This window comes from Panthera leo, chromosome B4 (assembly GCF_018350215.1).
Source record: "Panthera leo isolate Ple1 chromosome B4, P.leo_Ple1_pat1.1, whole genome shotgun sequence".
Classification (NCBI taxonomy): domain Eukaryota; kingdom Metazoa; phylum Chordata; class Mammalia; order Carnivora; family Felidae; genus Panthera; species Panthera leo.
Genome location: NC_056685.1, coordinates 20,677,331 through 20,704,924, shown reverse-complemented (window position 1 = coordinate 20,704,924; position 27,594 = coordinate 20,677,331). Strand labels below are relative to the sequence as shown.

At 48.1% G+C, this 27,594-nt stretch overlaps 1 protein-coding gene across 5 annotated transcripts in view; it reads left to right on the top strand.

Moving 5' to 3' along the window:
- The window catches only part of PIP4K2A (phosphatidylinositol-5-phosphate 4-kinase type 2 alpha), a 185,687-nt gene that overhangs the window by 151,449 nt on the left and 6,644 nt on the right, over positions 1 to 27,594 (top strand). For 4 of the 5 annotated variants that reach the window (XM_042945088.1, XM_042945091.1, XM_042945090.1 and 1 more), the window contains exons 6-8: positions 3,123 to 3,161; positions 17,788 to 17,901; positions 26,946 to 27,189. In XM_042945088.1, coding sequence (XP_042801022.1) covers positions 3,123 to 3,161; positions 17,788 to 17,901; positions 26,946 to 27,189 — 397 coding nt within the window. The remainder of the gene's footprint in view (positions 1 to 3,122; positions 3,162 to 17,787; positions 17,902 to 26,945; positions 27,190 to 27,594) is intronic. The other variant, XM_042945092.1, reaches the window with a different exon arrangement.

Genomic DNA, 27,594 nt, shown 5'->3' with positions numbered 1-27,594 from the left:
TCTTGATAAACGGGAGTGTTTTCTATATATTCCCACAAAGAATACTGAAAAGGTATTGACTCCACGGTCAGGATTTACTAACGTCATTGCTTCAAGGACATATTTGTACATACATGTAACATGTATATTTTTGTATGTATTTTATGACAATATCGATGAGTATCACTGATGCCACTGGATTTATGCTGAGCTGCCCACAGTTTTACCCATTAATTTTTTTCAATATCCGTGCAAATATCAAGACAGTGAAAAAAGTAGAACGTGTCTCAATGTTATTATAAAGATAGTTTTGACTCTGCAGACCATGAAAGGGTCTTGGAACCCCAGGATGCTCAGCACACTTTGAGAAATGCTAGTCTAAGGGAGAGAAAGTGGTTTAGGCTGATCTCCTGCCCTCTGGAGTTCAGATAAACTGTATAAGCTTCCCAAGTACAGCCTTCCTCTGTTCTGCCTCCTAGTTGAGGCAATTTTGTTCCCTGGAATTGCCCCTGGTGGAGATCCCAGCCACCCTCCAGGGTTCCTTGTACCTCTCTCTCCGGAAGCTTTTGCAGTGCTCCTTAGAGGAAGGAGGACTCCATTCACTGGCCTGACTCCCCCCATATAATAAGCCAGAGTGACCTCTGAAGCCACATGTCCTGGTTTTATCACTTGTCAGCTGTGTGTGGGTTGCTGAACCTTTCCTGAGCCTCAGTTTCTTCATCTGTAAAACGGGGATAATTTTACCTACCTTTGCTAGGTGAGGAAAGACCCATTCATACATACATATATATATATATACATATATATATATATATGTATATACATACACACACATACATACATACATATATATATATATACACACACATACATACATATATATATATATACACACACATACATACATATATATATATATACACACACATATACATATATATATATATATACACACACATACATATATATATATATATATATATATATATATATATATATATATATATATATGTTATTATGTCCAGCATAATGTGTAGCGTATGGGAATTGGTCAGTGAATTTGGTTGTGACTTATCCATTCTACCAGTAAGTGTCTTAAAGGCAAATTTTTGGTCCTTTTTATTTTTTATGCCCCAGAAATGCCTCAGATAGTGCCTCATTCAAGCAAGCACCTAGTAAACATAGCTTGATGTAAATTATACTTATAGCCTGGATATTAGAGTTGTAATTTGACTTCATAATTTCATCTCCCTTCTTAGCTCGTAGAATAAATAAATTCTGTTCTTGCCAGGACTTTCTGTTGTGACGGAACCTGGACATCTGGCATCATCTTGTGGCTCACACTCTTGGCCATGACTTAACCTTATTTTCTATTTCCGTTTTTTTATTTTAAGTTAATTTAAATTTGGGTGAGATTCCGCACCCCCCCCCCCCCCCCCCGCCCCACTCCCGGCTAATGATCTGCATTTACATAGAGATGAAGCTTCCCTGAGACTCACAGCAGGGTAAATTCTGTTACAGGGGGAATAATACACACACAGCGACCAGAAACTTGGCTAAAGATACAAAGAGGAATAAGCGGTTTCTTCCTCTGACCAGTAAGCGTAGACAGTGCTCAAATATTGCAAATATCCCGTCTTGTTGTTGTTTTTTGAATTTGAGAACATTCTTTGTTAGAAACCAGTGTGTAAAGGAAGGTATTTGTGGTCTGTATTCAAGAATCCCTGAAGAAGGGCAAACAGGCCATTGCAAGGGGCAGCGGCTGGGTTTGTGCAGAGGAGTACGTGCTGTGGTTGTGGAAAGGGGCCCCAGGTTTTCCTTCTGAACCACTCACCTTGTCATCATTTCGTGGGTCGGCTTTGTGCTCCCCTGACGCATCCCCGAGAAACACCGAGCATTTCCCCTGGGCTGACGGCAGGATCTCACACATCCACCGGACCCGGGAATGCCAAGCACCAGGGGGGTGGAGAATTGGCCCCGGGGTGGTGGGGACTCCAGCCTGGGCCCCCGTCCCCAGTACCAGGAGACTCCTCAGTCTGAGTCTCTCATCTGTGAATTACAGGCTACTTTCTTTTTTTTTTTTAATTTTTTTTTTAATGTTTATTTATTTTTGAGAGAGAGACAGAACATGAGTGGGTTGGGGCAGAGAGAGAGGGAGACACAGAATATGAAGCAGGCTCCAGGCTCTGAGCTGTCAGCACAGAGCCCGACGCGGGGCTCGAACTCACGGACTGTGAGATCATGACCTGAGCCGAAGTCGGCCGCTCAACTGACTGAGCCACCCAGGCGCCCCCACGGGCTACTTTCTAATCAGTGCCTGAGCTGCCAGCCATCGATTCAGGGAACGCCGGGCATCGATTGCTATGTGAGATCCTGCTGTGGCCACTCAGGAACACCAAGAATGAACACTTCTTGTTGTGATGACAGAGCTCGGAGAACCAGTGCAGCCGAGCAGAATTACTGGGATCAAGAACTGTGTTTTCTTCCACTTTCTACCTCTGGGCTCGGCCGGGCGCCTGGCACAAAGTGGGGTGCGGGTAAATGTGTGGGTCTGAAGGGATTCCCAGAGTGAGGGGGCCCGGGAGGTACACACAGGTTACTCACGGTAACGAGGAAGACATTTCTCGGAAACGGACAAAGACGGGCAGAGGGCCAGGCGCACCCATAGCTGGAAGACGTAATGTGGGGAAAGAGGCATTCCGTGCCCTCGTGGCCCCCGCAGCCACTTAGTGGCCCGCTTCCCCTTTGAAGACCGTTGAGACCAACCATTTCTGGCAGTCGGGGCAAGAACCAGAGCGTGGTTTGGGTCCAACGTTGAGTGATTGATCACTCAAGTGATTGTCAGGTTTTCTGATTTCCAGTGGGCGGGGGGAGGGGGGGACGAGAACCAGGGAGAAGACAGCTCGGGTGACAAGCTAGGGAGAGGATTAGAGAGACGAGCCAACAGGAAGGTCTGCGGAGCGGGGAGCACCCACGGGGCAGGGTCGTGATCGGGGAGGGGACAGAGCCCACGCGGGCTGAGGCGCCACGGCGAACTTGGCGCTCACGTGTTCTGCGCTCTGCCCTGGCACACGCGCGTGTTTTAAACGTGCGAAGCCCGATGCCTCCCGTGTGCCTGTTTTCATGACGTGTTTGTGTTTCAGGGCTCCACGGTGGCTAGAGAAGCTAGCGACAAGGAAAAGGTGAGTACCCTGACCTACTCCCGGCGCGGTCCTGCCGGCGTGCTAGAACAGCACCCCTGTCCCCCCTCTTTCCCTCTTGCCTTCCGCCGCGACGCTCCCGGCTCCCTTCCGCCACACCGGCACCGCGTCACCCAACTGAGGGGTCTCCTGCGGCCCTCGCTTCCTCGGATGAGGTGCCCCCCTCCCTCTGTGTTGGCTCCTGGAGTAGTTCTTGGTCTTAAGGGTGGGTGAAAGAAGCGTTTCACGTGCAACCCGGTCTTGAACCCGGTCTCTCAGGATCCAGACTGGCAGGCACAGCTCAGCAGCGGGGGTCCCGGCCCCACGTTACCCCGAACCAGCGGGCGGGAGCTCGAGCGCTTTCCGCGTGCCTCCCTGAGCCCTGGCTTCGCACCTGCAAAATGAGGGTGGTAGAGCTTCAGCCTGACCTGTGAAAGGTTGGCTCGGATGAGCTTCCGACTCCCTTCCGACTCTAAGATGGGGTTGGAATATGTGTCACTTGCAGAATTGGGGATGGAGAGACTACCTCTTTTTACCTTTTCCTGAGTCACTGGACAGCAGGCAATATTGGAATCCCATGTCGTTTATCATGCAAGATGACAGATTCCACTTGAATCCGTTTGATTAAGAATGTGGGAAGTGGCTTTCTGCATGTCAATCTGAACTGACCAAAATCGACATCGGCTTATATGAAAGGGACCTCTGTACCCTCCGTTATTCCCCCTTGTCACTTTGGGAAATGCCTTTTTTTTTTTTTTTTTTTTTTTTTTTTTTTTTATTTGACCAAACCGTTTGGAAGCTGGGCTCAAGGTTTTCTGTTTTTGTTTTGTTTTTAAATTAGTATCTTAGAGTGGCGTCATTCCGTCTAGATTTGCAGTTCATATTTTGGAGATCTGCTGTATTCATTCAGAAGTGTTTGTGAATTCTTTCGTGGGTACCATCCCTACAGGCTTCAGGGACTAAAATAATGAACGACACAGACCCATCTAGCAGGCGACACAGACGTTAAATAGGAAATGACCATCTCGTGTGATAAGCGGTTTAATAGGGCACATGTGGCCCCTGACTCTGGCTTGGTGGGGTTGGGGGGGAGGGGCTTCCTGGGGGAGGTGATGTTTGCAAACCTGAGGACAAGTCAGAGTTAGCTGGAGGGAGGGGTGAGAAGGAGCATCCTGTACAGGGGTGCAGAGGGGGCGCACCGGGCGCCCTAGCTGGAGGGGGAGGTAAGCCGCACCCGTTGGAAAGGCTGTTGAAATGACCGGGACAGAATGGTGGCCGGAGCTGGGATGGCGGACAAGGATAGGTTATGGAGGTTTAGGAGGAAGCATCCACAGAGCTCAGAGATTAAATGAGCTGGTCCCCCCCTGCCAGGGGACCAGTGCCAGGGAGTGTGTGTGGAGGGGCGGGGTTCGGGATGACTCCCGGCTGTCTGGTTTGGACGGTGGGGAGGGTGTCGATTCTACCCACGAACGGGGGAGAGCAGAGTGGGAGGAGTTTGAAATGTCAGTCCCCCTCTCCCCCATGACAGAGATGCTCATTTGGCATGAGGGGCGGCAGGGAAGGTTTCAGCCGGAAGCAAAGGGGCTTGGAAACCTCCAGGAAGGATGATCAGGGAAATATAGGAGACCGCCCAGGATGAGAAGTGTGTCTGGAACCAGCCCAGAAGAGCATCGGATATAAGGAGTGGGTTAAGGACGAGAGTCCTGCAAAGGATCGGCCAAAGAGACACATTTACTGAGTGTCTTGTGAGAAATGCCCAGTGAACCTTGCCCCTGGTCTTGGGAGACGTGCACGCTGGTCGTAGCCCAGAAACCAGAGAGAGAGAACTGCCCCGGAATCAGATACTTCTGCAGGCTCAGGTAGGGTGAGGACTGAGAGTTATCCATTGGCCTATCACCAAGGAAATCTCTGGTGACCTTGCCTGTGACAGTGGGTGCCACAGAAGGCAGAGAGCAGTGGGTTAAGGAGCGGGGAAGAGAAAGGGAAATGGTGGCTCCTTCTTCGACCATTTGTATTTTCACTGTGCACTAGTGGGTGTATTTTGACATTTCTGACCTCCACCTACAGCAGCACCCTGAAGGCGCCAGCTTTGGCCAAAAGCAGCAGAAACAATGGACTGTGGACTTCCATGTTGCTATGACTAAACGGTTTTTCCAGGTGCTCAAGACTCAAGTGGGTATTTAAGTTTGAGCCCGTGAGAGACTCAGAGGTTTAGTATGGTTGGGTTTTCTCCTAGGAGAAAATAATCTGGACCATCTAGAGAGCCGCACAGACTTTGCTGCGTCGTAACAAGAAGCCAGCCCCTGAGGAGGAACTGTGGTTGGGGTGGCATCCACTTCTCCACGTCGGTGGCTCTGTTTTGCCTTTGCGCCCTAGTCCCTTGAGATCATTGCTAGCAGACCCCACCCTTCCCGCCCTCTGTTATTTTAATGTCTTCAGGTTTGCTCCCCAAGGGCGTGGTCTGCTTGGACAGTAAACAGTGCCCAGAAAGACAGTTAAGGCCATGGGGTGGTTGCTGCTGAAGCCAAAATCCGCAAATGAGGACATCTACGAAGGAAAGCCACAAATATTTGACATCCTCGAAGCTGTATTATTTCATCAGAAGCAGACCCTTCGTTCCCTATCCCTCCCTCTACTCTCTGCCTACAGGACCACGCACTGTCCAGAATGCCCAAGGCCCTCACCACACCCCCACTGCCCCCTTCACCAAAAATGCTCCGCCTTTTACTGGTCTAGGTGTCTGTGAAAAAGAGTGAAATTACAGAATTTCTAACAGAAACCCGCTTTTCTGAGGCGCCTAAAATGCTTAGAATGCTTTTCTCATATTCTGAATTGTTCCTCAAAACATCTCCCTGGGAGATGGGCTTAGAGAAGTCAGAGAGGGGAACGACCTTCCCCACCTCACATCGGGACCGATTTGAGACCCATGAACTTACGTTCCCGTGGGGCGTCACACAATCAGTGGCAGAGGTGAAACCTTCCCTTCGCCTGGGGTTTGTGTTTTTACTGTGCGTTTTGATGTCTTGGGCTTTAGAAAGGCAAATAGCGGTAACTGACATTGGTGGAGTGTAAATCTTACATGAATTCGGTCGGATCATCCTTACCACCAGGTTGGTGCTCTTACTACTTCCTTTGAGTAAATGAAGTTAGTTCGCAGACAGGTTCAGTAACTTGTCCAGAGTCCCCCAGTTATGGTGTGATACAGCCAAGGGTCTCAGCCCGGAGCTCACGCTTCTGACCACTGTGCTGTTACCCTCTGAATGTCTGGCAGCTCTCGGTCTCCTGTTTTAAAAGGACATAGCATCAAAAACTCATGTTAATCCCGTGAATCATGAAGCATTCACTGCATTGCCAGAAACAATGTTTCGGAGTTAAGTACGGTGCTAGAGCAGTTCATTCTGAGTCTTGATCTTAAAATTCTTAAAGTAGCGACATCAATGGTTCGGTTTCATACTATGTTGGCAAGTTGCCGCCGTTTTTGTTTTTGTTTTAATATATAAACACAGGCGACCTTCCTGTGTCTTACACCGTGTACACATTAACGCGGTCCACACGATTGCCCTGCGGAAGAATTCCGTGCCCTCTACTTCTGTCGGGGCGTGGGGTTTGTGACAAGTCTTCTTCCACAAAGAGTAGCTCCACGAGGCCACCCGCCTGCCCTTATAGTTTACAAGTGCTCACCGAGCAGGGGCGAGAGGAAACACCTTAAAGGTAAGGAATAGAAAAGTAATTCAAATTTGTCATTGGCGGAGGTGATGCCCCCCCCCCCACCCCTGCATTGGCAGGACGGCATCAGGGCTCTCCGATACGGCGGTTTGTTTATAATCTGGCAACAGCCGAGGGAATGGTCACTAAACTGTCCTACTAAAAAGAAATGAAATGTATTAATAGAGCGGAACTCCTAAAAACATTGGGTTTTCAAGTTCTAAAACACGTCTTTGCCCTTGTTGCCCTCTCAACTTTCAGGTTTTCTTTCCATGAGCAGTTGATATTTTTCATCTCCCAAAAAACATGCTATTCTTTGGCTTCGCAAGTAAAACCATTGATGTCATCAAAACAGCCGCCGTTAGATATATTTCTTTTCTGCATTTTAGCCTTTCACGAATGGAATCCCGTGATCTGCCAAGAGCCTTCTCACTGCTTTCACCGTGTAACTATATTCTCCAAAAAAAAAAAAAAAAAGATTGTCACGGTGCAAAGGATAATTTTCGTAAAGAATCCCCACGGCCTTGGCTTGATTAGTAACCTGGCTTGTTAGTTTTCCCTTTCATTTGAATCTCCATAACTGTCTTCATTGCCCAGACTTCCAACTTGTTGCTGACAAGTTTTGAAACCGTCATTTCAAATGTTTAGTGATCTAGGTGCAGACAAGTCCCGTCCCCTGATTTCAGCTCCCTCGTAATTAGTGTGATTTGCATTAGCATCATAATGAAGATGGCGGTGAGGGAAATAAAGAAGTTCTGTCGCAACAATAATGGAATCACTTTCATGGCAACAAGTATCGGAACACGTACGTACAGATGTCTTGAATTAAAAAAAAAAAAAAAAAAGACCAGGGCTTTTTTTTTTTTTTTTTTTTTTTTTTTTAAAGCCGTTGTCAGATTTTGACAGCTGCTATGACTTGTTTTATTCTTTAATTCTTTCCTTTTTACTGGAAGGGCATCTTCCATTCATGGCTCCGGCAGTTTACCTCCTCTAAATGAGACAGAGAAATGCGAATCTCCCTGGTGGTCGATCTTTTCACAGCTGCGCTACGATTCCAGTGTGACATCGAATTAGTAATTATAGCTGAGCGGACTGCTTTTTACAAATGACAGCCTGAGCCACGCTGCCAACAAGCAAGCCACTCAGCAGGGAATCTAGGGAAGTAAAAGAAAACGTAACTGGACTCACTTGATTTCTGGGGGATTTGACCTGACTCTTTAAAAAGCCCATGTTCTTGAGCGAGAGAGTCCTGGGGACTTACACAAATATGCATTTTGTTCATCGCTCTGCACAGTTCTTCTTCAAACTCACGTCTGATTTGCTTGGGTGAAGTAAAGCCTGTGTAATGGAGTCACTAGGTCGCAATAGGAAGACTGCTTCTAACGTAGAACCTTCTCACTGCTTCTACTGCTTCTAACGTAGAACCTTCCCCCCGGAACCCATGTGAAAGAAAACAGCTGTCCCGCAATTGACATTTGTGTAACTATATCGGCAATAATCATTGTTGACACTTTGATAATGGGCTACAGAAAGCTGCCTTGTCGATCCCTGGGCATTGTGAATTGCACTGGCAATTAAGTGAGTGTCATTGTCTCTGACACTTCACCTATTACTGACCGAGGCGTCAGGCGAATTCATCATTAATACCCTTACATCGAAAACTGCTTTCCTAAACCAGTTTCCAGCATTTCTTTTGCGATCTTTACATTGTAGCAAATTGCGATTCATTCCTCCCTCTATCTGGTTCTTTGGGATGCAGTTAAAGGCAAGGGGACAAAGACGATCGGAGCATCGAGCACAGCAGCGTGTCCTTCTGGGAATCTTTCCGCTGTAGGCTGATGATCGGTTAAAGCTAGATTATCACGGGTTCTAAGCCCTAAACTCAGCTAACGCTTTAACCTTCTTCTGTAAACTCCCTTTTCTCCCCAGATGGAAGCAAATCGGTTCCCATTGCCAGCCAGTGTTAGAAACGCCTCTTCCAGCGCCCGAAGTGCAAGGAATAGGTTCCTGCCAGGGCAGGAGCAGGGTCTGTTTCTCGGACCTCAAGTTAAAGGCAGCGGCGCTAACATCTGCCTCGTGGCCCAGAGAGGGCTTATAAAAGGGGGTTTGGGGAGGGGGGTGCAAAGAGCATTAGTGGATCTGAGTCCCAGCCCCTGCTCTGGCGTTAATGGAAGTTCGGGGTGTGGGGATCAATCATTTCACTTGGTCGTCATTCGTAAGATTAAAATATTTGATTGTATCATTGGTTCTCCTGCTTTCGTGCAAGATCTCTCGTTTCAAGTGTAGCTTTCCCCTCCTGCAGAGATGCAGGTGAGTATTAGACTTGACTTTGAGGAGTCCTGGACTTGACTGACAGTCACTAAAATCCTGTCTGTTCTAGGTATAGGTGAAGATGATTGCTGTGGTTAATGGAAAAAATGTTTGGAACTGTCCTATTGTATTAGCAGATGTAAGAAGCCTCTAATGTAAACCATGGGGGTGATTCTGGGAAGTGGAGTTTTTAAGATTCAGTTCGTTTGGAATTTGGTAAGAGTGGCAGGCGGAAAAGAGAGAAGATAGCACAGGCAGTGACTCTGGTCAGCACCTGCCAGGTGACAGCATGAAAGTCCTCAGGCAGGTCTGGCTTGCGGTCGTGTATAAACTCCTAGTTGCCTTCGATTCATTTTTATTGCTCTGGGATGAATCCAACCCAGAGTATCCCAAGCGCACGGGGAGCAGTGCTGTTAGATAGGGAATTTTTTTTTTTTTTTAAGCTGAAAACTCTTAGTTCCAGAAAGAGTCAGGGTGGAGAGAGGACTTTAAGATTTAGAATGGGACCTGAATTTAAGGCAAGCTGTTGCAGATGCATACTTACTAAAATAATAAAATTGTGATGTTCGCTACGTTAGTATTAAACCAGAAACTATATAGTACTTAGCAAGCTTCTTCAGTTTTCAGACTCTTGAGATTTCTTATGTCGTCACCGTCAACATTTGCGCGACAGAATCTTCTGGTCAGATCGCAACCACCCGTTTTGTGTGTCTGGCATGCAGGTTAACTGTCATCACGTCACAGCCTGTGGAGGAAAACCAAACTGTCACCATTGATATCGTCACTTACAGGGACAGGCCCTTACAGTTAAAGGGCCATCATGTTTTGAAAAGTATGACAATATCAGAAAAGCGGTAATTTCACATTTTAAATATTAGCTTGAAAATTTTAGGCAGGGGCACCTGGGCGGCTCCGTCGGTTAAGCATCCGACTTCAGCTCAGGTCATGATCTCACGGTTCGTGAGTTCGAGCCCCACATCGGGCTCTGCACACTAGCTGCACAGAGCCTGCTTCAGATTCTCCCTCTCTCTGCCCCTCCCCCCCATAAACAAATAAACATTAAAAAAAAAATAGGGAAGATAAATAACCAACATCTGGGCACTTGCCAGCCTTAACAGTTTTTTGTTTTTTTTTTTTTAACGTTTATTTATTTTTGAGACAGAGAGAGACAGAGCATGAATGGGGGAGGGTCAGAGAGAGGGAGACACAGAATCCAAAACAGGCTCCAGGCTCTGAGCTGTCAGCACAGAGCCCTACGCGGGGCTCGAACTCACAGATCGCAAGATCATGACCTGAGCCGAAGTCGGATGCTTAACCGACTGAGCCACCCAGGCGCCCCTAGCCTTAACAGTTCTAAGTGGCCAAATCATACTAGGGCTTAGCCGGCTGTGTGTTACCAAATTGCAGCGCTGTTTGACAAGGGTATTGAGGCATATTCTCTTTCTACATTTACACACAAACAAGTTCAAAATGAAAACCACGCACCTTTCACATCCAGCTGCTGTACATTCTCACTGTGGAAATTACAAGGTGCAGGAAGAGCCGTCGGGTCACTTCCCAAGCCACGGACGTATGTAAACATTCTGCTTATGTTGTGAAAGAAGGTCGTTACATGTGCTCTTCCTGAGAAAGCAACTGTCGTCTTTGCTACTTCTGTACGATCTTTACCCACATTCACCAATTTGCCTTTCCGTGTATCAAATTTGTGGCTTGGATGTTTTGAGAAGCAGAACTGACTTTATTGTAAATCTCTAACATCTCTGATTACCCTAAAATTGATACCATATACGTGATGTTATTCGATCAGATTCTCTTTATCCTAGCTCCAGTGTAAGGATTACCTGAAATTCCCTCCCTCACAGAAATATTTCTGGAGAATAGATTTTCAGCCTCACAGACTGATTTTTATGAAGTGTTTTGGAAAGCCTGGGGAAGGGCGTTTTATTCTTTTTTTTTTTTTTTTTTGCAAACTTTATTTTCATGTAGGTGAGCCTTGAATAACAAGTAAATCAGGAACATAAGCAACCCCGAACATGAGACAATAATTAGTACATATTTTTTTTTTTTTAATGTGTCTTTGGCTCCAAATGTGACAATACGGCCCATCAAAGGGACGCCAGGCAGCAATTTTTGACATTGGGGTTTACAATTAGACGTTTTTATTTATTTATTTATTTATTTATTTATTTATTTATTTATTTATTTAATGGTTTATTTATTTTTGAGACTGAGAGAGACAGAGCATGATTGGGGGAGGGTCAGAGAGAGGGAGACACAGAATCCGAAACAGGCTCCAGGCTCCGAGCTGTCAGCACACAGCCCGACGCGGGGCTCGAACTCACGGACCGCGAGATCATGACCTGAGCCAAAGTCGGACGCTTAACCGACGGAGCCACCCAGGCGCCCCAGATATTTGGGTGTTTTGTTTTTTTTTTTTTTTAGTGTTTTTTTGACTCCTCTGAAAGATAATTTGATTTCTTAATCTCACTGAAATAACACTTCTGTATCATTCCTGGCTTTCCTAACCCTTAAAATAACCAGGGTTACTTAACTCCATGCACGTGACAGCAACCGTGTATCAAAGCACAGAACCCAGTGAAACAGGCAACTATGTATGCAACCCAATGGGATCATCTCCATTGGAAACAAGATGTAAATCCTTTAGGTAAACATTTAGTTTGGGTTTTGTCTTCACAGAGCATTTGTAAAATTTTTAGTAATTAGGAATTTTTAAGTTTTTATTAAAAGTGCTAAAAATGTTTATATTAGAAGGGCAGTTCTAATGCCTTGGTTTTTTTGTTTTTGATCTCCTTCCCTCCATGCCTTCTACCCTTCCTCCTCTGCCCCCCCAGGGATCCGTAATTTCTCTCTGGCCACCGCCTTCGCTCCTGGGTCATTGTCTGCTGAGCTGGCGACAGAGGCTCACTCTCATTTCTAAAACTGAGAGCTCCAAATTTGGTGGTGGTTAGGTCTGCAGATTTTTCCCTTTTTTTAATCTCAAAGCCCTGACCAAATCTGTCCTTAGAGATCATTTATATCTTTTACGGAACCCTAGGGAATAATAAGTAATTCTATTTGGAAGCGTCTATACACTTAAAATATCCACGTGTTGGTGACCTTCAGGTTCTGACTACAGTCGCGTGTACGTCCTGACTCTCACGGCCATGTTCGTTTGTGTTTAGTTACACATAAACCGTTTGGGCCACGACCAACGTTGCATGTTGCTTACTGATGAGGAGTAAAGACTTGGAAAGAGACACTTTAAGCAGCTGGTTCAGAACATCAGAGCCAGTATGACAATGTTACCTACGCCAAACGTTTTGAAAACCTTGCTCCGGCCTTATCGGCAATGAGTTTGTCTCTGCCTATGCAAGCCATGCTTGAGAGCGTGCCCAGCAAAGAACGCTGATGATGTTTGTATATAACCCCCCACATGGCAAGCCCGACCCTAAGCTTTTTTTTTTTTTTTTTACGTTTATTTATTTTTGAGACGGAGAGAGACAGAGCATGAACGGGGGAGGGTCAGAGAGAGGGAGACAGAATCTGAAACAGGCTCCAGGCTCTGAGCTGTCAGCACAGAGCCCAACGCAGGGCTCGAACTCACGAACTGTGAGATCGTGACCTGAGCCGAAGTCGGATGCCCAACCGACTGAGCCACCCAGGCGTCCCGACTTTTTACGTGTCTGAACTCACAGAATGGTCACAACAGCGCCGGGGTTCTTGCCGATCCCCGTTTAGAGAGAGGAAGCCAAGTCACAGGGAGGTGAAGTAACTTGCTCAAAGTCACACAGCTGATAATTGGAGCAGATGAGATGTAACCCCCGGCAGCCGGGACCCAGTTTGTGCTCATACCCTCGCGCTTCAGTCCGGGGCCCGTGTAGAAACCCGGGCCGTGCCGGACGGGCCCGTCTGGCATGAATGGCCCGGCAAGAAAGTGTGAGGGACATTCGTTGTGCTAATTTTGTCCCAACCATGGAAGCAGGGTAGGCCGGTCGCCAAGGGGACAATGTCTCTCTGCTTACACCTTTGGCTGTCTTTGCGCGTTTCCAGGCCACATTAGTGGAGGTGAATGCTGTTTCGGGGCTAGCCCACCCCAGTAGAATCCTCTCCTGCAAAAGGGAGAGTCGCCTTGCCTCGTTAAACTGGGGCCGTGCCGGACTCTGTGCTGAGCTGGTTGGACGCGGCCTCCCTCGGCTGGCTGGGGCCTGGGAGCAGCTCCTGGCGGGAGTCCCAGCCCAGGGCCGGGCAGACCGGGGAGGGCCATGTGGTAGATCTTTCTGGGCCTCGCCTCCCGGCCAGTGTGGTACTACAGTTCCCTCGTTACACTTGGGGGCTCCCAATCTACACGGAACTGGCCAGGAGAACTTGGTTCAGAGGGAATAAATAAAGACTTAACCTAGTCCAGAAAGGTTGCTGACCGCTGGCTGGGAGCCAGCCTTGGGAGTGCAGTGAAGAAGCGATTCTGAGCTGATGGCTTTAGCTCTGGTGGTTTCCTCCGCCCTCTGGCTGGTTCTGCATTGACCTCGAAAGGGTATGAAAGACACCCGTTAAAGAACCAGGCCGGGGACTTCGAGGCTTTCAAAGGTCTCCTAAGTGCAGATAATCCGGTTGCGAAGCAAAGGGTAGCCTGCACTGCTGCCCACAGTGGCTTCTGTGCTGCTCTGCGGACCTCACCTCTGTGGGCCGTGAACACCGCGAGTTTATTAAGTTCATTACTTCATTGCGTAGTGGTTTTCTTCACTTTAAAAAAATGTGTCTTAAATATAAATGCCTCTCATTTTCAGAGGGATGTATTGAAATTGTTCTACCAGCTAAGTAATAAGAAAAAAAAAAGAAAAACCAAAAAACAAATTATTTTTAACGTTTATTTTTGAGAGAGCACGCGTGTGTGCAAGTGGGGGAGGGGCAGAGAGAGAGGGAGAACACAGACTCCCGAAGCGGGCTCCAGGTCTGAGCTGTCAGCACAGAGCCCGACGCGGGGCTCGAACCCACGAACTGTGAGATCATGACCTGAGCTGAAGTCCGACGCTTAACCGACTGAGCCACCCAGGCGCCCCACAAAAACAGATTCTTAACTATAGAGAACAAACCGATGATTGCCAGAGGGGAGGTGGGGGGTGATGGGGGTTAAGAGCACATTTACTGTGATGAGCGCTGAGTGATGGAATTGTCACATCACTATATTGTATACCTGAAACTAATATAACACTTTACTGGAATTTTTTAAAAAAATTTTTGTTTTAAAGCTGAGCAGTAAGGTTTGCTTGAGCATGAATCATTGTCAGGGGACTTTATCTTTGTCCTTTTTTTTAAATTTTTTTTAAAAGAAATTATTTTAGGGGCGCCTGGGTGGTACAGTGGGTTAAAGCATCCAACTTCAGCTCAGGTCATGATCTCACGGTTTGTGGGTTCAAGCCCCGCATCGGGCTCTGTGCTGACAGCTCGGAGCCTGGAGCCTGCTTCGGAGTCTGTGTCTCCCTCTCTCGCTGCCCCTCCCCCGCTCATGCTCTCTGAAAAATGAATAAACCTTAAAAAAAAAATTAAAATTTTTTTAAAGTTGCATAATCTCTTCTAAACTCAGTTTCCTTCTTGGTACGAATTTGAGAGAAATAGTTAAGATTGTTGTGCAGAATCAGGGAGATGATGCACTTGAATGAATTGAGGCACATGAAATGCTTATTAGCACCGTACCTATGGCTGCTGGTGCTGGTGGTGTTTCCCCCGTGCTGCCCATAAGGCAACAGCCTGGAGGGTTCCAGAAACCTGGCCTGGGCCCTGGCAAGTAAGGGGGTGGAGCCAGGATCCGGACCCTCCCCGACATCCTGGTGCTCCCACGCTCTTGCCCCATCACAGGCACTTGGGGGTGGGGTACGTGTAGACCAGTGTTGGGTTCCTCCAGCAGCTGCCCCACTAAGGATCTGCCTTTGCCTCTTGAGACTTTCGATAAGCCCTTAAGTCTTTTAACCAATCTGGTTGCCCTTTTTAAAACTTGATCCAATCTAAATACGTCCCTAGTGCCTGTGAAATTCACAAGTGAGCTTAGTAATATAGTACAGGGTGCCCGGAGTTTTACGAGGTAGGATTAAGTTTTCCCTGTCACATGAAGTAACCCTGCTGGGGTAAACCTGAAACGGCATTCATCTTCATTAATGTGCCTGGAATTATAAACACCTATCCAGCGTGTCATTTACTGCCTCGGCCGGGCTCCGACATCGCTGGCTTCAGGTTTCCCTTTTGCTCACACAGAAACAGAAATCCCTGTGCCCTTCTTCTCTTACACATACGAAGCGAGTTGAGGCAGATACCTTAATCCTTAACGCTGCTCCCCGCCCCCCCCCCCCCACACACACACAGACGCCCATGTTGTCCCCTTGGAGAGTCCCCTCCATCTCTGTTCTTGGGTGGAGACCTGGCTTCAGCCCTTTCTTCAGGGGCGCCTCCGGTTCCGGGTTTGGGGCAGTGAGAAACCCTGGGTCTGTTCAACTTCAGATCCTTGCATTTCATTCTCTGAAACTTCATTACGTTTGTGATTCCGATGGAAGAACTGAGGGCTCAGTGCGGTTGACCCCAACATTTCACGTTAATGCGCGGTCTTCACATTTAGGGTTTTTCATGTCACGTTTATGACATTATTTTCAAGTTATTAATGACAAATTTAGGGAGTTCATCTACCAGGCCCCTCCCATAGCTTTTGGGAACAGCGGCATTGTGTTATTTCCTCAAAACTCTGACTCCGCATAAAAGTATTTGAAAGATCAGTGTCCCCCAAGAATGCTGTTATTCATCTGTCCATTTTGCTTATTCATGCTGCCTTATTTAAAAAAAATTTTTTTAATGTTTATTTCTTTTTTGAGAGAGTGACAGAGCATGAGCAGGGGAGGGACAGAGAAAAACACAGAATCTGAAGCAGGCTCCAGGCTCGGAGCTGTGAGCACAGAGCCTGAAGCGGGACTTGAACCCGTGAACCGTGAGATCGTGACCTGAGCTGAAGTGGGACGCTCAACCAACTGAGCCACCAAGGTGCCCCAGGAATACGATTATTTATAGTACACATAAGGAAAAAGTGTCAAATGTTTGGATCTCTGATCTCTGCTATACCTGCATTGTAGAAATAGCTATTCTGGCAGTAGTCTTACCAAAAATTGCAAAGCTTCAAATTTTTGCAAAGTTAAAAACGAGTAGCAAAGCTACAGATTTGGAATTGTGTAATATATGTGCATATATGTATATGTACAGACAGATGTGAGCAGTTTACATAGCAGGAAAAGTGAGCAGTTTCAGGCATTTGAGAAATGGTTCTGCAGGGGTGCCTGGGTGGCCCAGTCAGTTCAATGTCTGACTTCAGCTCAGGTCACGATCTCACAGTTCGTGGGTTCGAGCCCCACGTCCGGCTGCTTCGGATCTTCTGTCCTCCTCCCTCTCTGCCCCTCCCCTGCTCGCGTGTGCTCTCTCTCAAAAGTAAACATTTTTGAAAAAGAAAAATGGTTCCACAGATCTGTGCAATGGGTTTTCTTTTATCACTCTGAATAGCGGGGTAGGGCAGTGTGGGGAACAAGAGAATACATTCTTTCCTTGGATTATTTTTTTTTTTCATTTAGCTCACACTTATGGAAAAGAGAGCCATTCAGACATTCATTAATATGGTAAGAAAGACAATATCTTATATTGGATTCCTTTCAAGTGGAAGAAATAAGCTATGAGTTGCTGACGGGAGCGGGGAGGGGTTTTGATTGCTCTTGAACTCTCCCAAAATGCAGGTTGCACGAAGTTAAATAGAATAATCCTCACGAGTTTAAAATTAAATGCCCATATTATCCTGCAGCATAAGCTAGTTTTGTTCTGCTTGTGACCCGTGTTTCGGTCGTCCCCCCCGTTACTTTGCGTTGATCGGGTCAGCGTAAGTTCCGTTTAATCGCCAGCCCACCACCCTCTTGTTTATTTGTAAAGGACAGAACTTCTCATCTTAGTATGTTTTGTATTAAAAGAAGACAGTTTTCTTCGGCATTGCCCAACTGCAAACAGAATTTTCTTGGCGGGGTGGTGACCAGGAAGGCTTAGAAGGACAGGTGGCTAACCGACCTCTGGCTGCATGATCTCCCCGACTGAGAAATTAGATATGATTCTGGATGGTGCTTTTCTGAGGCCAGATAACGTGTTATTTGTAACATGAACCCGGCAAAGCCTACCCAAAAAGTGTCGGGGGCGTGGAGTTGGGTTGTACCAGTAAGAAAATTGAAGGTTCCTGACAAAGAATTCCAAGAATACAAATTCTATACTTAGAAGACCTCTTGTAAGAAAGTGAATCCAGGAAAGCAGTCAGGTTCATGCCCACGAAAACCATGAAATCTGTTACTAAACTTCATAATATGGAGTATGTGTGACCCTCCACTCCTGGTGGGAATGCTTCCAGCGGCCGTAGCTCACTGGTGCCCCCTTGCGGTATTCAAGCCACCTCGCATGTTGTTGCCTTGGGTAAAAGACTCCCACAGTGAACGAGGGGGACTGTTGCTGGGGGTGGAAACTTATCCTCCGGGGACTGGAAGACATACGTGTTTTGTCTTTTTTAATTTTATTTTATTCAAGCTTCTTTCATTCTTTTTGTCATTTGCTTTAGGCCAAAGAGCTACCGACCTTAAAGGATAATGACTTCATTAACGAGGGCCAGAAGATTTATATTGACGACAACAACAAAAAGGCCTTCCTGGAAAAACTGAAAAAGGATGTCGAGGTAAGAAAAATCAGTATAAAGGACGGCCCCGTTGTAGAAACGTCAACCGTCTGGGTTGGCTTCTGAAGCTTCTTCAGCCGTCTGTTCAAATCTGCAACCGAGGCCAAAATGCCTGTTGTACGTGATCAAAGTCAGGTGTAAACAGGTGTATCTCACGCGTGGTCTGGTTGAGAAAAGCGCGCCGGACCACAAACCGAAGAGAGCGCCTGAAGGCCTCTGCCGGGCATCGCTCCGCTCGGGTTCCCACCTTCTAGTTGGCAGGAGGGTCTGTTCAGTGGAAGCTCGCTCGCGCCGAGTGCCCGCGGCCCCCAGAGTGAGGGTTCCGCGGAACCGTGGTGTCCCGTCACGCAGCAGAGCATTTCAAACGCAGACGTTCAGGAACCGCATCTCGGTGTCCGTGAACACATTCCCGGTCACCCGATGCTTGAACATTTCCAGCAGTCTCTGTGAAAGTAGCCCCACTGAGCCTTACACGTCGTGGGAACGGAGCAAAGGTGGCTCCTCATACCAGTGTCATGGGGGGGGGGGGGGATGGTTGTGACACATCAAATACTGTGCGAAAATGGGCTTTTCGTCCATAATGAAGTTTTCTTTCTTTCACTGTTATTCTGGTTAAGAATGAGAAATGTACTTTTCCTGCTCTCCCGTTGGACTTCCTGTTATGCATCTTTTAGAAATCAAGCCGGGAGAAGTTATTTTCTTGAAATTTGTTAGGTTTGTAAGACAGTGCAAAGAGAATTCTGATTTAGACGGTTACTGAACTAACTTTCGCTGAGCTGTTACTTTTGTTCGTACGTATGCGTGAACGTGGTACACTTTTTATTTTTTTTACTTTTATTTCTTTATTTTTTTAATACTTATTTTTGAGAGAGAGACAGAGAGAAGGAGAGAGAAGAGTGTGAACAGGGGAGGGGCAGAGAGACAGAGGGAGACACAGAATCCAAAGCAGGCTCCAGGCTCTGAGCTGTCGGCACAGAGCCCGATGTGGGGCTTGAACTCACGGACGGTGAGATCACGACTTGAGCCAAGGTAGGACACTCAACCGCCAGAGCCACCCAGGCGCCTCTATTTTTTTACTTTTAAAACCCAGTCCCCCACACAGCAATACAGCTCTACTACTTAGAGGCTTTGTGGAAAGTTCTTTTCATGTCATCAAACAAAAACAATTAAAATGGCTTGAGCCAAAGGATGAGTGTGCATTAGACTGTATCCCCCGCGAGGGCTGAATAGTTTTTACAATATTCTTTTCACTGTTGTAACATCTCTTTCATTGTAAGATACCCAGACAGACTGAAGGAGTTCATAATTATTTTCAGGTCATGAATTTATCCTCATTAAAAACATTTACTTTTTTCTTTTTTTAACCTAGCTCATGTATATACTTCAGTTAGAACCTCAATATTGTTTATTTGTGAAGGATACAACTGTCTACTGAGAAAGAGAAGTAGAGGGGATCCTGGGTGGCTCAGTCAGTTGAGCGACTTCGGCTCAGGTCATGATCTCACAGTTCGTGAGTTCGAGCCCTGCGTCAAGCTCTGTGCTGACAGCTCGGAGCCTGGAGCCTGCTTCGGATTCTGTGTCTCCTCCTCTCTCTGTGCCCCTCCCCTGCTTGCACACTGTCTCCCTCTCAAATATAAATAAACATTAAAAAAAAGAAGTAGAAAAATAGAAAATCATGTAACATTTTTCTCCAGTCTTTCATTAATAAGTTTATTTTTCCATTGTTGTCAGTGGTTATTATTATAATACATATTAAACATTAAATATTTCCCTTACTTTGGTGTCAGCCTGATCTAACTGATAACTAAGTACTCGAGGAAGACCTTCTCAGTTTCAGCTTTTTATTCATTAATCAGTGAATCTTTGATCCTGAGAATAATATGGCTTGAGCAATTATGGTAAATATGCTTTAGGGGTTGTGCACGATCTGCCAAGAAAAAATGTTTTCATCCTTTTTTCTGTTGGCTGTGTACCACTAGGATATTTAGACTCCAGAACTAACGTAACTGAAGCAGTTCAAATTTACAGTTGAATTACATAAGGATCCTCTTAGCCCTTTTGTTGTCTCTAATAATGTCGTTGATTAGAGGATTTGGAGAGTTTAATCCCATACGTGGCTCTCGCGCTTAGCTGTTCTGTTGAAATGGAAGCAGGGCATAAAGCATTCTTTCCTTAAAAAAAAATTCTCAGCGGCTGATACAAGTATCTTTAGTTTTGAAATTCATGCAGAAGCATCATTAAATTTTTAAGCGGGTAATTATGGTGAGGTAGCTTGACATCTGATCTTGGTAAATGAAACTAGAGTTTAATCTAGTTTCATTTTTGTAACACTCTGCTTTCTAAGTTAGCTGACTGGCCTGTTAGTTTTTTTGGAGGGGATGGGGGGTTGGTGGTACTTTTTGTTTTTTACTTAAGACTTAAAAGGTGAACTTATTACACCTCAGTAAGTAATCTGCTTTTTTATGTTTTTTCTTAAATGGTTATTTTTGAGAAAGAGCGCAAGCAGGGGAGGGGCAGAGAGAGAGGGAGACTGAGGGTCCCAAGTGGGCTTCTCGCCGACAGCACAGAGCGCCATGTGGGGCTCAAACTCACGAACCGTTAGATCGTGACCCGAGCCGAAGTCCGATACTTAACCAAGTGAGCCACCCAGGTGCCCCAGTAACCTGTTTTTGTAGCAGAAAGAAGAGAATGTCCTGAGAATCTAGCTGTTCTGGTTGTTTTGTTTCCCTGCACCCAAAATCCTGTTCTGTTCATATACTCTGCAAAGAAAGCTTTGCACATAACTCCATATTGGTGAGCCCTTTTCTCCAAAAGGAGGTGCTGTATGGAGAGGGGCAATCACTTTTGCCTTCTGGCCTGCGCGTGGTCGGCGCCCACCGTGACTGCAGAGAACTGACACCGGTATCTCCTCTCACTGGCTCACGCCGGGATCCCCGGGGTGTCCGGGAGCACCCCCACCATGGGGCATCTCAGCTGTGGGGTCTCTGGGCCCGCAGCCTTGGAAGTGGGTGGGAGTCGGGAGAGGCCGGCGGGGGATGGTGGGCCACCAGTGTCGACCGAGCCACGCGTAGAGCCTGACTCCTTCCCATGCAGACATCGTCTCTTTCATTCGAAACTCCTGGGGATGAGTGCTGTTGTTACCCAGTCTGTGGATGGGAAAACCGAGCCCAGAGACTAATTTGGGATTTGAGGCTGTCAGAGGCCACGCTCCTAAACTGCTCTGATACGAAACGCAAATGAGAAACGTCTGTGAGATCGCAGTTAAGATTTTGTTTCCCGATAAATGACCCAAAGGAGGATTATTACAACTTTTAACGAGTGATACAAGAGAACTGTTAAATAGTGCTGGTTGGAATTTTAATTCTGCATTGCAGATGTGTTAGGAGATGGTAATTCAGTAGAGCGAATGTGTTAATAAATAAAGTGAGTTTAAACGTTGCGAAAGAGAGCTTATTAATGGCTCCCTTACCACGTCGTTTTCTAGAAGGGTTTGTGACAGGACTCGTTAAAGATCTTGAAGAAGACACTAGCTCAGAGATTTGGCATAAAGAGGGATTAATCATGAAAGAATCAGATTAGGTGGGATCTTCAGAGGGGAAAAGAAGCCCAAAGGTCTGGCAGATAATTATTAACAAGTTGGAAAAGGAGGAAAGGCGAGGGGCCTGAAGATTATAAAGATTTAAACATCGTCATGCTTCGAAATCTTACGTACTTAAAAAAAAATCAATAAATTTGAGTCAGAAGCTTAAAGGGATGAAGAGAAACCAGAGCAGATGTGTATTAAGTTCCTTAATGTCAGCTGGAGGCAAACCCCAGCAGTGGAACCTTTAACCCCTCCCCAGCCACGTGGAATCTTCCAGGCCACGGCAGTTTTGCGACACCCGGCGGGAATTTTCTCGAGTTTATTGCCACATTCCCCTCTACTTCAGAAGAGATGGAAAATAAACTTTATGGAGACAAGAGCTAGTGGGGTTCTCCACGCTTCTCCTCTTGGCCCACCTAACCTGAACCTGTCCCCGTGTTTAAAGTGCGGACTTGTTGGAAAAAAGCCTTCTACCATAATAACAGCGACACGGGCAATCACAGTAACAGCCTCCATTGTTGCGAGCAAGGCCCGGTTTCCATCACCTGAGCTACGCATCCCCTCTCCTTCCTCTCCACACCCCTATGAGCATAGTGGGATTATCCCATTGTACAGTTAGAATAACTGAGGCTCGGGGAGGTGGATGCCTTGTCAAGTCACAGAGCTAGTGAGAGAAATAAGGTTGCATTTCCCATCGGACTCCCAGACCTATACTCTTATTATTTTTTTATTTTTTTTAATATTTATTTATTTTTGAGAGAGAGAGTGGGGGAGGAGCAGAGAGAGAGGGAGACAGAGGACCCAAAGTGGGCCCTGCATCGACAGCAGAGATCCCGATGCAGGGCTCAAACTCACAAACTCTGAGATCACAACCTGAGCCAAAGTCAGACGCTTAACTGAGCCACCCAGGAGCCCGGAGAGCAGCTTCTTACCTAGAGATGCATATTATGTTTCACTGATGGTTTCAGTTTTGTATTTTGGATACAGATGTTTCCTTACTGAAAAAGGGATCCTGGGCACTAGTCTGACTGCAGAGCTAAGGCCCAGGAAAGGGCCTGGCATCGTGAGCATCGCGGATATGGGGGGGGGAGGGACTCCACTGAGTGCAGCGGCCCAGCCCTGGTCATCCTCCCTTCCCGGATGACCTTTGCAAGTTCATTACAGGCAGCCCCTTACTTTTGTAATCAGGCACACCTGCAAGGGTGTTTGAAAACCAGCCTTCTGAAGGTCAAACTGTAGACTTACATGATAGCGAGGTTCCATTCTGGCAAAGATACGTGGTAAATGCTCTCGCTTTGCTTCCAGTAGGTGCTTCCTCTTACAGTCTCAAAGGTTTGTTGCTTTGTTCTATGTTTTTACTTGCCCTGGGTTGTTGTTTCTTTGAGAAAGGGGTTAGGGAAATTAGGGTGAGTTCAAGGGGACTGGGGAAGAGGCAGCAGACATCTCATTCACTTGTCTAGTAAATACGGACACCTTACCACTGGGAATACGGTGAGGGCAGAAACAGCCAGAGCCCCTGCCCTCACGGGGCTGCCGTGTTCAGGGAAGACAGAAGCTTCCCCAAATAATCTAACAAGGTAAATGTGCAGCCAAGCCAAGTGTCATTAGGGAAAAGTGTGCGGGTCCCTCCACGCCGTGCTTTGGGGGCGTGGCCCAGGCAAGAATCGGGAAAGGCTTCCAGAAGCAAGCTTCCCTGCAGTTGTGATCTGAAGGTCAGGTGGTGCAGGTGAGAGGGCCAGAAGGTGGGCTGGAACAGGCTTCAAGGCAGCCAAAGAGGTAATGGGGCCAACCATCCTGGTCTGCTGGGCCGTGTTCGAGTTTGCTTCTGCCCCGCGAGGAACAGGCACCCACTGCAAGGCCTAGAGCAGGGGCAGAGTTAAGATCAAACTCGCATTTTGAAAAGATCCTCCCTTCCCAGAGGGCTGGGACCCTTACCGCTTCTCAGGGACCTTCCAAGGATCCGGGAGGAGCGGGGATGGAAAGAAGGGGGCCTGTGGCCCGGCCGAGCAGCCCACTCCCCAACCCGTGCCCGCCCCCTCCCCCCCAACACGTGGGCTCTCTGGGGAGATGTTGCCAGCCGGGAACCCGGTGTCTGCCAGCGTGCAGTGTGTTCTGCAAGCACCATGCCCATCGTGGGAGGGGCCAGGAGACAGAGACGCACGGACCCTGTTGTCCAGGAGCCCAGAGGCTGAGCTCCGCCCCCGCCACAGCCTCCTGGGGCCCGTGGCCACTGGGGAGCATCCTGCCCGACACACCCGCGGCGGGATCAGAGAGCATGACTGGGTGTTTCGGCCTCCGTGTCTCCCAGACGTCTTTTGTTTCCACGGGGTGCTCCGAAGGGGGGTAAAGCGGTTCCGAGATGAAGCCGGTGTGAGGCGTGCCGCCGGCACCTACCCCTCGCGGAGACTCCCTGTGCTTGGCAACTCGGGGAGGCCCTCCTCCTCAGGAACCGTTTGATTGAACTCATTTTTTCCATACTAGTGTTGCAAAGAACACGACTTGGGAAGAGCTGCCTTACTGCAGTTTCCAGAAGCAGCGTAGCGCAGCGTAAAGAACGAGCTTTGAACGCGGGATCCTGAATTCATGACTTCTTAGCTTTGAGTCCCTGGAGGCCAGCTGTCTCTGTCCCCACAGCACCTGGTTCTCTTCCACATCCATGGAGATGCAGGTCCGTGGGGAGCAGACCAAGTAACCCAGATCTGGCTACACGGCTGGGCGGCTGGCCACGTCGGTAGGAGATTCACGGGTCTTAACGCGTTGTCATTCACTCGAGAGAGGGACGGTTGCCCACGTGAGTTCCTGGTCACCCCAAAGCCCAGCACCTGCCAGGGGCCACGGCACGATGAGCAGTCTTTGTCCACCAGACAAAGTCTAGCTGAGCGAGGTGGGCCCAGAAAGGTGGTTCTGTGATTTACTTTAAAGGGGGAGTTTAGGGAAGACCATGGGAGGAACAGGAGCTTCCTCTCTCTCTTGGGCTCAGAAAATTGATTCAAGGCATGAGAACCAGCACTGTGTTTTGTTACTGTTTTGTGGTTTTGGGGTTTTTTTGTCTTTTTTTTTTGTAACTGGAATAAGTAACGCTTACTTACAAATACTATTCTAAGATATTTAAAGTGTTTACGGTGATGATTTGCTATACGTATCCATTGTCAGAGGATTCCCCCATCAAGTTAGGAACACAACCATTACCTCAGATATTTACCTTTTTTTGTTCTCCTGGTGAGAACGTTTAAGTCCTACCCTCTTAGCGATTTTCAGTTATACGCGACACGGTGTTACCAACTACAGTCACCACGTTGTGCGTCAGATCCTCAGACCTTACACATCTGATAGCTGTAGGTTTGCACCCTTTTTCCAACTCTCCTTAGTTCTTCCACACCACCCCCCACCGGCTCCTGGCAACCACTTTTCTACTGATTCTGTGAGTTCACCCCCCCCCCCCCGCAACATACACACACACATAAGTGATACCACACGGTATTTGTCTTTCCCGTCTGGCTTATTTCGTCTAGCGTAACGCCCAGCGGGTTCACAGTGACAGAATTTTTCTTTCTTTTTTAAGATGAAACAACATTCCTCAGTGTACACATACCCCATTTTCTCGATCCAGTTATCCACTGACAGGTCATTTCCATACCTTGGCTATGATGAATAATGCTGCAGCGGACATGGGAGTACAGATATATCTTCGAGATAATGGTTTTGTTTCCTGTGGATATGCACCCGGAACTGGGATTGCTGGCTCGTAGGGTAGTTCTGTTTTTAATTCCTTGAGGAATTTTCATACCGTTTTCCATGCTGGCCGCACCGATTTACATCCCCACCGACAGTGCACAAGCTTCTCTTTTCTCCACATCCTGGCCAACACCTGTTATCTCGTCTTTCTGACACCAGCCATTCTGACAGGTGTGACCCCCTCGTTGCGGTTTTGATTTGCATTTCCCTGATGAGGACTGATGTGGAGCATCTTTTTGTGTACCTGTTGGCTGCTGAGTACTCTTTTGGCAAAGGGTTTGCACGTTATCAGTTTTTAGGTATTAGGGTTCTCCTACCTTGCTTACACGCCTAAACGAGGATTTGTGTGATTTCTTTTTTCCCCCTGAGCTTCCATGAGGAAGAGTCAGCCTGGCCCCAGGGGATTCGTGGTGGGAAGACATGGAAATGGGAGCTAAGAAAGAGGAGAGCAGGAGGAGGCCTGGGCTGGTGAGGAACGGGAAGGCCTCTGGGCACAGCTGGCGTGCGAGGTCCCCTCCTGGCTTCTCCTTCAGCTCAGACACCGAGCTGCTTCCCTACAGGCTGGGGGGCCGGGGCGGGGGGGGGGGGGGGTTCCTGCAGGTCTCCACAAATGGATTTTGTTTCACTCATTTTCGGCCAGAACTCCCAAGACCGGTCATTTCACATGCTTGCCCTTTGTGTAAGGAAGTTCATGTCCTAACTTCTGCCGGGATGGCCGGAGGCCAGCTGGCTGCTCTGCGTCACCGAACGAGGGTGGCATCAGGCCCTCCGAGAGCCGGGGCCCTGCGTCTTCTTGGGCCATGGGCACGGGGTGGGAGCAGAACCGGACCCTGTGCGGAGCCAGCTGGGTGGGGACCGGGGAGCTGTGGGGTTTTAGCCAGCAGACGGGCCGGCACGTTTTGCCCTCAGTTCTAGCCACACTTTAATGGAGCGATTAGAACACGTGTCTGGGTGCGTCTCCTAAGAAGAGAAAAGAAAAATGGCGTGAGAAGTCCAGAGAGGAGTAGGAGAGGCAGGCTGACCCTCAGAGCCAGGTCTCGGCCCACGTTCCGTTCTACCCGCGGCTGGAACGGGACGAGCGGGGACGGGGGTCCTGGACCTGTGCTGCCTCGTGCGAAGTAGACCACGCCCTCAGCTCCTCCGTCCTCCCCACTTCCAGAAGGAAACCTGAGCAGGACAGGACTGTGTTACTCACGAGCACTGACACAGGCGTTTGCTGGTCAGTTGGGACATTTGGGCTTTTACTTAGTGGGGACGGACAGCGTACTCACGTCCTCAGCCCAGTGTGCTGAATTTCCAAGTGCTTTCACAAGAGACTGCTGGAAGCCACTTGGGAGGCCCCTGGTCTTTCCCCTCGGCCAGTCTTCGTTGTTGGGAGAGCAGCTCTCTTCCCTCCTTGCCAGCCATGTGCTGTGCTCTCTGGGGGAATCCAGCCTCCCTGGGATGTGTGCCCGCCTCTCGGCATCCAGCTTGGCGTCTCAGGGAAAATACTACCAGCGCCGGGCCGGCCTGGGGTGTGGGGCTCCGTCTTCGGCCCGCGAAGCTTCCGCGGGGCTGGGAGAGCATCACAAAGGAGGCTCCCGGCTGGCCGCCTCTCGGGGAGACCCTCTTCTCGTTTCTGCCGCCCCCTGGCTCACAGCCTTCCCCCGTGTGCGTTTTCCCGAGCTTGTCTTCTCCAGATCTGGGGTTTGAAGGCCTGACTGACCCCGCTGCCTCCCACCCTCAGTTTCTCGCCCAGTTGAAGCTCATGGACTACAGCCTGCTGGTGGGAATCCATGATGTGGAGCGAGCCGAGCAGGAGGAGGTGGAGTGCGAGGAGAACGACGGGGAAGAGGAGGGGGAGAGCGACGGCACCCACCCCGTGGGAACCCCTCCGGACAGTCCTGGAAACACGCTCAACAGCTCACCGCCTTTGGCCCCGGGGGAGTTTGATCCCAACATTGACGTTTATGGGATTAAATGCCACGAAAGTAAGCTGAGCTCTTACCACCTCTTTTTATCTATGAAGTGACTTGATTTTTGCATTGTTTCCCACCAGTAATCATAATCCCGGTTAAAAGTCTGCTGCCCCCCAAGGCTTTTTCTCCAGAGCCTCAGTAGCTGACTCAGGGACACGAGCATGTTAAGGGGAGCTCATCTCTGGTTTTGAAACGGGATGTGATCGGGCCCTTGAATTTTGTGATGTTGGAATGGAGTGAAGCCACAAACTATAACACCCACGTACCCACACTTAGGTGCGGGCAGATAACATATAGAAGAAACGTTTAAAAAATTTTTTTTCTTCGCCATCTCTTACGTGGATCCAAAACGTCAGGAATCCATCCTGAGCTAGGCACACACGAGGTCCCTAGTGTGCCTCCCGGGGGAGGGAGGCT